Source organism: Cornus florida, unplaced genomic scaffold (assembly GCF_030987335.1).
Source record: "Cornus florida cultivar Cherokee Brave unplaced genomic scaffold, ASM3098733v1 CherokeeBrave_3.0.0_Hap2_Chr11, whole genome shotgun sequence".
Lineage (NCBI taxonomy): Eukaryota > Viridiplantae > Streptophyta > Magnoliopsida > Cornales > Cornaceae > Cornus > Cornus florida.
In genome coordinates this window covers 110,431,582-110,445,429 of record NW_026775581.1, presented here as the reverse complement: position 1 = coordinate 110,445,429, position 13,848 = coordinate 110,431,582, and the positions used below count along the sequence as shown (strand labels likewise).

The window sequence follows — 13,848 nt, the reverse complement described above, 5'->3', positions numbered from 1 at the left end:
ATCCAGAGCCGCCAATAAAGAAACATATTGATACTTTTTGGAAGACAAAAGGGCCGCGAGTCTAAATTCTTTCAAATTCATTTATTAGTTAGAACTTAGAATTGCTTTTCTTATAATTATTTTCTTTTGGACCCTTTTTTTTTTTAATTTTTCTTTTTTTCCCTTTTTTGACACCAACAAACCAAAACTTCAGTAAGCAGGAAAAGAAACATATTCAAGGTCACACGTACACGGGGCAAATATATTCAAGGTCACACTTACACGGGACAAATGTTCCACTACAAATCACCAGAACCATTTCTAACGCATTCTGGCTCAATAAATGAGCTAACACCGTTACAACAACGGAACCGAGGGAAAAACCCGAACACTCTATTAGAATAGAGAACACATCATTGTGTTTGAAGGGTTCGACCGTTTTAAGACCCCCGTGCTATCACAGCCAAATTTGCTTTTAGTTTATGCATCACATATGACTTTTTTGCGTCATTTTCTTTAAACTACTTTTGTTGGACCTAAGAAAGTATTTTATATTTCATTTAACAACCGAGAGTATTTGCTAATAATTTGAAATTTTCTGAGGTGGCTTTTTTCCACACAAATTCAAAGTAGACTGCATCTGTAGAAACTTACAATGACTTCTTTTTTTTTCCAAACAGAAAATACATATAAAACGCAACCGATGCGTAAAATGGATCCCAATAATCAGCATCAGACAAATCCCAAAGGGAAAATTCAAAGAGGACCCAACTGTCGTTGACAATTTGTAGATTTTCAACACTTGCAAATGATAAAAGGAATTCCAGGATATACTGAAACCATCAAAATAATCTTCTCCGGAGCGACTCGTGGAGATTATTACAGTAGCAAAACAAAAACTCTCTATAAGGTATCATCAACAATCGCAAATGATGTTTCCCACTAAGGTTTTATTTCGTCACCATCGGACAAAGTAGCAGAAATTTGTGCATGCATATAGCCTACCCCTCCAGTGCTGATGCTCCAGATATAATCTCAATCAGCTCTGTGGTGATCGATGCTTGACGGGTTCTATCAATGTGAAAGTAATAAGGTAGATCAGAGACTCGTATAAAAAGATAATATTAAAGTAAAAGCTTAGCATGATTTGTTCGTTGTCCATGATTTATGGAAGCGTCGGAATGACTGCAGAGTGCAGACCAGATGTCGAATACAGAACGACCCAAAACTGATGTGACAAAGATGGTGCTTCTAAATCCCATACTACCCATCCATTTGTAAAATGAGTGTGATTCTCAGTGTGTGTGTGTAAGTGAGGGGCAGAGAAAGAGACCTGTTATAAGTAAGTGTGAGGCGATCAAGCATCTCGCCAGCATTCCTGCTGGAGCTATCCATGGCAGACATCCTTGCTCCTTGCTCACTGCAAGCATTCTCCAAAACCGCATTGAACATAACCTGAAGAAATGCCAAATATTTTCACATTAAACAAAGCATGGACTTGATATTAGGCATCGCTATTATTTGCTATGCATAAAACCATCTTCTTTGAGAACTAAAAGCTCTTTTTAGCAGCAGCACGAACCCTTAGCCCATGCCAAAGTCCACAATTGTTGAAAACATCAAATGCACAGGTTTATCTTCTAACAACTGAACTTTTATATTAATAATGGAAATGCCCTACCAAGTCAGCGAATTAATTCCAACTACACTCAAAATAGAGAAATCAAGCAAGAAGGTTCCAGCCTTTAAAAGTAGAACCTACACAAGAAAACTGGAATTCCGTTAGATTCTGAAGTACTTCTGACTTGGTCTCGCCACCTTCAATTTCATAGGAATCCAGATCACCAAGCTTTCCCCCTGCTTCAGATTCCCTTTCCACAACCTATATTGATACATTCAAATTAAAATCTACAAACTAAAACACCAAATGGAAATCATGCTTATAAAGTTGAAGAAAATGAGTCACCTCAGGAGATAATACAGTAGCAGTAGTTGGCAGAAATGAAACAACCGATTGGAATTTGTTGAAGACAATCCTTAATGCGTCATACTCCACGTTCTTTAAAATGTCATCTGCAAGAACAGAAACCTGCAAGGAAATAGAAGATTTGAATAAAATGGAGAAAGAAAAGGCCAAAACTATCAAATGGTAACCTAGTCTTGCTTTTGAAAAATAATTTGTAGTGACAGGTACACATGCATCAGTCTCACTTTGAATTATATTTTACTTTTTTTCACTTGACTAAGAGTAGTGCCTCAGGAAGTTCATATCCTAACTGAGCAGACTAGGATCAAGAATGTCAACTATTAAGAATCTTAAGAGCTGGAAGAGCCTTTCAAGAGAGTTTATATACATGCCCTTACACTTATTATATCATATGTAAATTATTTTTGAATTTATTTCTCAGGATCTTGGAGAAAGAGAAAGAAATGTCTCCAATCTTCAATCCTTTATGCAAGTGTACAAGATAATAAATGAGGCAAAGTAAATTATGATGAAACGGCTTCATTATGCTAAGTAAGGCTTATGAAGTTCGAGTTAGCTCTCAAGTTCAATAATAAATTTATCATAGGCTTATAATGCATTGAGAGACACCAATAAGATTGATAAATAAATATAGATGTTACCGATCATTTTATTTACCAGAGGAAAGTTTTTTCATTTTATATTTTGTTAGAGATCCTTTAATCCTTTTACCGTGTGTTAGGAGCTTAGGATATATAAGAACAGCTTCGTCATTTTGATTATTGATAGGACCACCTTGATTCTCCTTCAACACAAGACTGAACTCCTGTACCACGTTTCCTCTCTACAAATCACTCTCTATAATATTTTGTGTATGCTCACGAGATCATCTTTTGGGAGTGCATTTGAGGAAAATAGAGGACCCAGATTGATCCATAAATTGGTAAAAGTTTTTCTCTCAAACCACAGATCCATGGGTTGGGAGCATGTTTGCTGCCCATGTAGAGCCAGATTACAGTACTTGGTTCATATCCAAACATTTATCCAAGGTAAGAATAAGCTCCCCTCTAGAGAACAAAATTGTTCAAATGGAACTGGTTCTCTGGTCCATCAAGTGGATCAATAACAAACCAATTTCAATGGCAACCAACAAGCCATCTGAAAATTACAAGAAAAAGAAACTGCCAGTGCCAAAAGTATGTTAGCCCTTTAATATATAAGAATGACAGAAATTTCAACAACAAAATTCAGAGATAAAGCGTCAATTGTCATTTGTAAGGCCCCAAGCAGAAGATTAAAATAAAAAAAATTCTAGCCAAGATGAACAGTTTCAACTCCCTCAGCATTCAGAACAATTAAGGCAACATGGGGGGAGGGGGAGAATGTGCAGCTTCATCTATCAAATCATATGTGGCAATAGAAAGAAAATAACCTGAGTATAGTTCAGAAATGACTTCTGCAGCTCAGTTATGGTTAGCTCAATGTCCTTCTTTGAGTCTCGTATCAGTTGAGCCTTTGCTTTCTCTCCCAAGATGACATATTTACTTTCTTTATCAGGACCTGAGTAGCAGTACAAAATCAACTATTAAACTGCTTCCAATCAATATTTACAGTAAAATAAAAAATAAATAAAAAGCAAAATCACTGCAAAAATTGCTTGCAGTAATACCTGAATTCAACTTATAAAGTCCCTTGCTTGTCTTGACTGCAGTAGAATTAATTCCACCACAAAGACCTTTGTCTGAAGAAATTGTCACGATAACGTTCTTCTTGACATCAATGCCTGGTGATGCAACAAAACAAGAAAACACAATGAGGGTAATGCTGCCCTTATCGAATGTTTGAGAGAGAGAGAGAGAGTTGCCAGTCAAGAACAAAGAAACTGTAAATATTAATCAGCCTTCTGCCAATAAACAATAAGAGTGTGGATAGCGCTATCAAATATATTAATCAGCCTTCTGCCAATAAACCAGTGAAGCATTACCTCAAAAAGGAACTCCCAACTGCAAACGGCCTGAACTAAAAGAATGTGGTTCATTTCAGAAACTAGTTTGTGTGTGCATATACAACAGGTGTAACATGGCTTTGCAATAACCAACAGAGTAAGTTCAATCCCCATTAATGTTCTCTTTTCCTACGCTCTTCATGCATCAAGTTCCATGGTTAAAGAAGGCCTTTTGTTTATTGTATTCCATCTACCCTGAAATGAATTCATGCTTCGAAAAGGCAAAAAAATTCAAGGAAAGACAATCAATCCATTGGCAACTTCAATTTTATGTATTTCCTTCCCAAAATGTCCTTGCCAAAAGTAACAATAACATTTTAAGATAAATTAACTCACCATGTATTAAGGGGAGTGTAGGAAAGTGATGAGTATGCTTTGAGTTTTTGATAGTGGATGCACATTTCAGGGCAAACAAAACTGAAAGCAACACACTTATTCTAGGACAAAGGGAGTACTATATTGAAAATTTAAATTGTTCTACGGAAATAAAACCAATCTTCTAAAATACCATGAGAATTGGAGGATTTGAAATAGAATAAAGCATGAGGTGCTGCCAAGCCACTGTCAGGACTATAAAGGCACTCATGTCTGAAGTCCCTCTGCAGAATGTAAATTTCGGTGTTGACTATAATAGGATATTTGGGGAAACTCTCGCTTGACGCTTGAATGATTAAAGCATGTTCAGAATCAACTTAATCCACTCAATTTCCCAACTGCAGCATACAACTAGTTTATAGTTTCCACATAAAAAATAATAATTAACTTGTTTTGAGCACCGCCAGTATTTTATCAGCCTAAAATAGCCACATATTTCAAGAGGGCCATCTGTTGGGGTAAGCATTACTGGTAATCTCAATAAAATGTAACAGAGTACTAGCTTAGTCTTTTCAATTTTGTACGCTCTATTATAGGTGAATGCTACAATCATGGCAGACAATAGCAGGACAGTAAAAACATAACAGACAATTACCATGTCAGAAACAATACAACATTATTTGTGCAGCCAGTGGTACCGATTAAATACATCACAAATCTCAAGTCAGAAACAAATAAAATATCATTTTGCAGCAACTGGTACCAATTAAATACATTTAATCCAGATTCATGATTAGATAGATAAATTCTCATGAAGTATTTCATCCAGGTTAAACTACTAAAATAACATTTACTTGGAAAGAACAATACTCCTAAAGCAAGATACTCTCCAATTATGCGCCAATCAGAAGATCTATTATTCTGGAGCCATTTCTACGTCCTACGATTGGATGTACAAGAGTAAAGAAACCATAAAAATATTAGGGGAAAAAGAGAGAGAGAGAGAGAGAGAGAGAGGCTAGGCTAGAGCATCAAGCTGCAGCTCCTAAAATATCCATTGAGACACAGTTTGGGCTCTTGCAGCAGTTGGTTTTCAATCTTATAACTGTGTTCGTTTGACACTCTGTGTACAAGTTTTTAAGGGATGCAGCATTGAGAAAAACAAACAATAAAACAAACAAACAAAAAACAAACACACAAATAAAACACAAATAAGGCACAGCATGGGAATGCTTGTGCAGATTCAAAAAGTATGAGAAAATTTTTGACTTTTATAGTTAAAAAGTATGAAAAATGAAATTGCTAAACTTGAATATCATCTCAAACAGTACTATATTTGATGATGAAGCAAAACTCTAGTTGACTTCATGGGTTCATGTAAATGGTGAAGATCTATTGACAAACATACTTGGGGAGTCACCAAGAAGTGCTGTGAATGGCTGCCATAGGCCACGGGACTTTTCAGCTCTAACTTGAATTGCCCGCAGCTTCGAGGCTGCAACCATTTTCATTGCCTTTGTAATTTTCTGGATACTCTTAACACTCTTCATACGGTTTCGGACTGCATAAGTAATAATACAAACAAAAAACAGTCAAAACTCATCAGAAAGAGTATATTTACCGAAAGGAAGAAATAATGTAAGTAATGACAATGAGAAATAGCAGAAACTATGAGATAGTGACAACTCTTACCAATTTGAGTTGAGATAGAACGAACACCTAGAGAGGCCTGCTCCCTGCCCACCCAAACTAAATTAGTTAAAGGACTAGAAGTGCAGATACACAACATTGTAGAGGTGGAACAAAAGATGAAACAAAAATGGTTAGTGTTATATGACGACCAAACTTAATATAAAGGTTGTTGAGGATGGATTCTAATTATTAGTGGAACTCTTAATGCAATAAGAATCATAACCATCGTGTCTGTATCACACTAGGATTTAAGAAATCTTCATTCTGTATGCTTAATGGTGATATTTGCAAACCCTTACAAAGGCGGTCTATTTTAAAAAATTCGCAGAAAATAAAACAATAATAGTACCAAAATTGACAAGCCCTAAACCACGCTGTTAATTTCTCCTCCAGTAGTTGGGTTGGCACTAAATGTAAAGGATGCATCTTGGAGAAACCTTTACCCTCACCAGCTCTATTCAATCTTCTTTTTCACAAGTCATAGTCTTCAAAACCATAGATTGATAGTGATATATTCCTCGTCTCAGTGACCATTTATCATTAACAAATTATTTGCAGGAAAAAGAAGATTGAATGATATGCCACGACCTGATTGCTTATATGTATAACCACCCAGTTTTGCATGTAAGTAGATCAAAAAACTACAACTATGATATCAAACAAGTTTTTATTTATTTAGTTTGGTTTTACTCAATGTTATCAAAGGCCCAAGGCGCACTAAGGCGCTAGAGGTCCTTTGGTGCCTAGGCAAGGAGCGAGTTGCACAATTGAAAAAATAAATTACTATTAAAGAATATTCATATTCCATATTAAAGGCGCAAATGTTGTCAAAGTCGCACTTGGGCACACATGCGCAAGTGTTACACCTATATGAGCCTGGAGCCTAGGTGCATGCCTAGGCACACCTTTAACAACACTTTTACTACACTTCTAAAAAGTTTTGACACTATTCTGTACAAAGTAACAACATTCCAATTCATAATTTAGTTTCTTTCCCCTCTAGATGATACTAGATCCGACTCAATTTACTTTAAAAGGTATAATTACCCAGTATTACTCATTCTTATGCATGTGTTTCAAGGAGAAAACGGGACAATCTAACACTTCACATTATTTTGCAGAAAGTAGCTATTCTCAAACTCATAATCAAGTTCTCAAGATTGGCAACTCAAACTTTTACCATTGTACAAAACAATACACCAGATTGGATTTACTTAAATTAAGATTGAGATAATTAAGGATGAAGTGTGAACACCAAGACCAAAAAGGGAAGCCCTATAGTGACCTGAGCATAAGCTAGTTATCAAAAAACATTAGTAAGCATAATCCTCATTGTAGTTTGGTTTTCATCCTGCTGCATGACTCTTTTTTTTGATAAGTTTCAACCTGCTGCATGACTAAATATGCCACACTAGATTTTTAAAAGAAACCAGCCACCATACACAAAGCATGAACAACAAGACTTTTCCATCTTTTGCATGCAATTGTTTAGAAGAACCCGCAGAGCTTCTCTCCTCTAAGCTAAACCCAGAGTAGATTGAGCTGAGCAACTTTAGTAACAAGGTTAAAAGTTGAAAATGGACCAAATGGTACTGTAAGGACCCCAACAGGCACCGAAAAAGAAAAAGATAAAAAGGAAAAAGAACAAGAAAAAGAAAGAAAGAAAGAAAAGAAGAAAAAAAAAAAAAAATGAAGAAGAAGAAGAAAAGGAGCCCTGAACCGCCCCTTAAGGTTTACCTCCTACATCTATATAACTTCTGCTAATTTGATCAAATTGTAACAATCGAAACAAAATCATTCCTCTCAGATTCTCTAGATTTCTAATTACTTCTGTTTTGACTGTCATGCTCTTTGGATCATATTATTGCAAGAAGCTACTACCGAATTAGCAACAAAACCACTTATGCCTGGTGAGGCTCAAGTTCATCTAATTCTACTTGTTGACATAATTGGAAAAGCCTTCAAGCAAGCTAAACTTAAGTCTAGCAAAGGTGCTTGGTTTTGTTTAGCAACTATAAAAATGATGTCTGAAAATCAGATTTTAGTGTAAATATTTTTGAAATCTTTGCCAATTAGATGTAGAAAGCATGTAAATCCACATACAGGAATTAAAAGATTATAAATATACGCAAACATGCATATATATGTTGCTGTTTGTTGGAATATTTCTAATAGACAAGACTAGAGCAGTTAAGAGCATGGAAATGCTTTGGCATCCAAAAAATTTAAAATAAGGTTCATGGAGACGATATATGATGTGACTTTCTAAAGAAAAATGGACAACAATATCTAAAGGAACAAGGTATCAATATGTCAGTGAGAATCACATCTAAAAATGGTGCACATCGCCCATTAAAATTAAATCAAAGTGTCAAAATTGAGAATAATGGTTTCAAGTGTCACTTGATACTCATTCATATTTGAGAATGCAAAACATGATCAATAAAAAACCAACAATAATAGGAAAATACACCTAAGCATGACATGCAATGTATAGAATTCACCAAACTTCTTCAATATGTAACCTAGAGCCAACTAATTTCAGCCATCACTTCATGATATTGCAGCCTAAGGATGGGCACTAACTGCCACACAAATTGATGCTATGGGAAAGTTTTATTTGATAAGTAATAATTCATTAGAGGCGCTCAAGAGGGGAGCGCTCCCAAAAGAATACGATGCTATGGAAAAGTTAAAGAAAAATATGGACAAAATCCAAAATAACACCATCTTTTCCACTCTGTCCATTTCTATTATCCTGTAAAATTCCTATACAAGTGTAGAATCACATTTTTATTAACTGATTGCATCCAAAGAACACAAATCATAATCAACTGTACATGGGGGTATCAACAAAATAAAACTTTCCTTCGGGATTTTCAGGTTAAGGCCATTCTCATCTAATTCTCTACTTTCAGCAAAATCAAGTAAAATACATATTGTTATACCTAAAGCCTGTGCCTTTCTTTTCCTAATGTGTCAATTACTCATACGTTCTATTTACTTTCACAAATATTGATAAAAACACTTTTCAAAATGATATGGAATGCGTTTGCTCTCCATTAAAATCTGCAAGTTTGTTTCCTAATCCATGAATAGATCTCTAAACTTCACTACTTTTTGTTTTTCTTGAAATATTTTCTTACATACTACCTTCATAATTGGCAAGATAAAAACCCTCCACTATGACTTCATTAAATCTTTCAATATTTTGGCTACACCAAATCATTTTGAGATAAGACTGATATCTGCAGATGAAACAATCACCCGCAAACCATGGGTATCAAGTAGCCTAAGGAGAGTAGATAAACCCTTCAAATTGTTTCATTTTTACACATGAAGCGTACACAATGCACCACCATTTCATAAAAGATTCATGAAATTTGCAACCAAATCTATCATATTATCTGTTCTAGTACAATGCCCTTACGTATTGTAATATATATTAAAGCCAAAATCTATAGAATGCCATATTTACAACACCAAACAGGAAGACAAGACCAGGAACAGATCATCATTCGTGTTAGATTTAAAATTTTATACAAATTATAAATTTCCCTGTTTAAACATTCCATTGGGCATAAACTCTACTTGAAGAATTTGAGACGGTACGGATGAATGACGTGACCATATGAGAACTAATCATATGGTCAACATTCAAAGTTCTCTTCCCTTACCGTATCACAGTCTCCAACATCGTTTTGCATAGTGACAATTCTACTTTCTTCACTTTCTTATCTGATTCTTAAAGTTCACACAGACACTGACCTCCTCCTACGATATACGCACTTTTTTGTTACAAGGACATATCCCAAATTGCCGTAGCAAAATCCCAACTCCCCAACCTCATTTCTAGCTAAAACCCCACATCCCAATCTCCTCCCTCTTATACACTCCATAAATTTTTCCTACATAAGCATTTTGAGTTCCATTCTAGAATTTTTTTTTTCTATCTTGGTTATCATCTGCATTAATGCGTCGATGTCTTTTTTTTTTTTTTGATCAAGTGAACATAATGTTTTCATAAGGTCTTACCTGAGGTGCAGATGTACAAATTACATTCGTTACATGCTAGATCTCCAAAGGTGTGTGTATGTGTATATGTGTGTGTGTGGAAAGAGAGAGAGAGATGGAAATGGAAATGGAAATGGAAATGGAAGGATAACGTACTGGGAAGGAACGAGAGAGGATCGGAGGGTATTGATGGGATTGGGAGAGATCAGAGGGACGAAACGCCTTCCCTCTCGCCTCAACGCAGCCATCGCCATTTGATTCGATCGGCCTTCTTCTTCTTCTTCTTCTTCTTCTTTCAGAAACCCTAGAGATTGTACTGCAGATCCGAATTTGTTTTGTAATAGAAATAGTAATAGGGTTTTCAAAAGCTCTAATGTGCACTCTCCTTTTCGAGAATGGCAGCGAATGTAAGCAAATCCACCTGACTAGCTGTGAGTGAATGGAACGTCGTCGTTTCCACTTGATGTTGACCAAATAAAAGCCTGTGATACGGTGTCGTTTATGTCCTTTTCTAATTTCTACAATTTTTTTTCACTATTGGGCTAATCAGCCGCCATTGGTTACATTTACTTTCAAGTGCTGTAGCACGGAGCCACCGCAGTTTTTTTTTTAAATAATAATAAAATATTACTCGTATTATGTTTAATATTTTACAACAATTCTTTCTATTATTCAATAAGCAAGCAAAAAAGAAAAAGAAAAAAAGGAAAAAAGGAAAAAGTATAAATGTCATAGTGGATGTCCTACCATGATCGTGATATTCCAAAGTTTATTCTCTATTGACCAATCTGTAAAACTGCATGGAGAATTGAAGTGTGAGTAATGTTACCACTATTTATCGTATTATAATTATCAAGATTTAAATTTAATTTTAATATTTGGCGGTTGAATAATTTTCTTACTCAAATTTAAATTTTTTTTAAAGTGAGTGAGTCGAATCGAGGAGTCATATATGATATATATTTTCAAAATTGAAAGTTGAGTTTTATAATACAATTACTAAGCTAGTTATTTATATTTGATCGTGTATATCAATGGCCTAGTGTTATTTTTTTTACCTTTCGAAACAGACCATAAAATTTGAGTTACAAAGTGGTGGTGTATATTTTTTGCCAATAATATAGTGAACAAGATATATTTTTCCACACCAAAAACATTGTATATGATATAAGTGTAAATAAGTTAGTTATTAAAAATACATAACAATCATATTCAATTTCTTATCATTGGTGTATCTATGTCTACCTCTATCTATAGCTAAAAGTGTAAGCAAATTTTTATATACATTTTATACTAAAAATTCATAAATTAAAACTTTTAATTTTTAATTATTAGCACGCAAAAGAACCAATAAAAGTTTCATTATATTAACATACCATGAGACAAAAGTTACATTTATTTCTGTTTTACAACCTTTGCATGCACATAAATGTGTCTGATAATAAAAATGTATAACAATGTACTGATTCTGAGTGATTCGATAGAAAAATAATAAAAATGTGTCTTTATTTTTTCTTTTTTTGTCTTTCTCTCAACATATTTTTTTTTTTTTTTAAATGGGTTCTCCTTTTTTATATTAATATTCTAATTATTTCATTTTGTAGCAATATTATTAATATTTAATTAAGAATTAAACTTGCTATAAAACTTCAACAGTGAACACCAAGTGGATAATATTAGCTTGAATTATATAAATAATATATCATATATAATTCTATGAGTAAGAAACACCATGTTTATTTATTTTTTGTTATATATGATATATTTAATGTATATTATCAATTTGTATAAATTATATACAAACATTGCACGTCCAAATTTTCCTACTACTTCAAAAAAGAAAATGTTAGAAAGTTGAAAAACACGTTCATAAAATGAATGTGGGAAATACAAATATTGTGATTAATATATGGAAGAGATCATAGCTAGTTAGTACTATTTAAATTGTCAATGCATATCAATTTCATACAAAGCTCATTTATGCTTCGTTTGATGGAAGAATAAAAAAATATATGGAAGAGATAGGAGGATGGATGAATGAGAAATTCTTAAAGACGGGAAAGTGTCTCTCCAATTTTTTATTTAGTTGAATGGATAATAGAAATAATGGATGCGGTGATAATTTTTTTTTTTTGTTTGGTTGAAAGAAAGGTAAAATTTTCATTTAATTTTTTTTTTGAAAAGGTAAAAATTGAAGATTATATATTTCTAAGTAATTATTCATTTTCTCTCTCCTCCCTTCCCCCAAAACTGGGCAGAATATGAAAAGATGAAGTAGGGATGCTTCATCCTTCCTTGCTTCCTCTCTTTTTTCCTTTCCCTCTGATCAAACACGAAAAGCTTCATCCATCATTCGTCAATCCTTTCCTCCAACCAAACATAGTGATAGGGAAAAATAGCCTACCTTGACCAGCCGCCAGACCACTTCGACATATTTCATTATCAGAGATAAAGATTTTCCTCGGATAAAAATGATGACATTTCTTATCCAAGATAATGAATGATGGCATGGTTCAACAGGGTAAGAATAACCTTGGTACAATTTGAGGAAGTCAAAGGAGTAAATCTTATCCCGATAAATATGGCAACAATCGATCTCCTCTGATCTCGCACAAGCCGATCTCCCGCGGGATCAATCTGATTCCAATCGACAACCATAAATAGGGCACCAAGCTGCTAAAGAAGGTACGAGAAAAAACTCCTAAACAGAATATACATAATTATTATGTGATAAGGTTACAAATACTAACTTGATCGTCGAAGGGTCATCGGCCAGTACCCCACCGGTGCCATTCGAGGTGACGTCCATTTGTTTTGTAGGTAAACGCTGTCGTTCCGAGTCGTGAAGATTTCCGCATCAACAGTCGGCGTCGTCTGTGGGAACGATTAGTTCTTTGAAGAAATAATAATCCTGACGCGACTTGGCTCGGACGGCGAGACGAAAGTTTCCAATCATGGAAACCATCCCAAAGTCATCAGTTGACAACGGGTTTCCATGTTCTTATATAAGGACGGGTTTCTACATCATGATTACCAATCCATCATATTGGGGGCAAAACGGTGGGTTGCGTGATGCCACCCAGGGTACGCTGATAATAATCAAAATTTGGCATGTCGGTCCAGGCAGTCCAATGTGGTGTTTTCTATCTAGTGATGCTTAGTCCCCTCACTACTAAGGTTTGGTCGTCTAAAACCAAACTCTATCTCATATCTGGCAGCAGCTAACTACTAAGGCCTGATCGTTGAAGACTAAGGCCTAGTCCTTCTGCGCCTACATAAGTGAGTTGGTCTCCGCCCATCAAGAAGATCACTACCAACAAGGGGATTTCTACCTACTAGTAAAGCCTTCACCTACCAAACGACAGTTGTCACTTCTCTTCATTTGCAGGAATTGTCTATCGGCTTCAGATTATGCAGAATTTTGGATTGATAATCCATGACAGGTTAATTTTCAGCAATCATTTCTAATACAATCTAATATTTTTAGACAACTGTAACTTGTTGCAGCACCAGGCACCCCGTCTGCTTTATAAACGTCTATAGAATGGGTCATCACCCAAGATCCCACCATCGGGGGCAAAATAGTGGATCACATGATATCAATCGTCGATTTATATATGATGACAAGGTTTAGAAGATCGACGTACCAACCTTGGTACATTGAGCTAGTCAGGTTTCTAGCTTTTCTCCTTCAGTGACCCCTCGGGAAACTAGTTGTCCAAGACCAGTGCCCGATCTTCTGAAAAAGTCTCTACACACCGAGAATGAGTCTAAGTCCAATAAAGTTTCTACAATCAATGAGTCCACCATGTCCAAGGTGGTCCTATGAGGTTTTTAACCATCAAGCACTAATGATGGTCTTTTCAACCTGGAACCA

At 35.1% G+C, this 13,848-nt stretch overlaps 1 protein-coding gene across 1 annotated transcript; it reads right to left on the bottom strand.

Annotated features, from left to right (window-relative positions):
• Positions 1-620: 620 nt before the first annotated feature.
• LOC132282336 (ATP synthase subunit gamma, mitochondrial) lies at positions 621-10,366 on the bottom strand. Its single transcript, XM_059783980.1, has 9 exons — positions 10,128-10,366; positions 5,958-6,001; positions 5,674-5,826; positions 3,615-3,728; positions 3,378-3,505; positions 1,946-2,068; positions 1,742-1,861; positions 1,313-1,434; positions 621-1,050 (listed from the first exon to the last, which is right to left on the bottom strand). Exons 1-9 carry the CDS (start codon positions 10,223-10,225, stop codon positions 981-983), a joined length of 972 nt encoding a protein of 323 aa, XP_059639963.1. The 5' UTR covers positions 10,226-10,366; the 3' UTR covers positions 621-980.
• Positions 10,367-13,848: the final 3,482 nt, after the last annotated feature.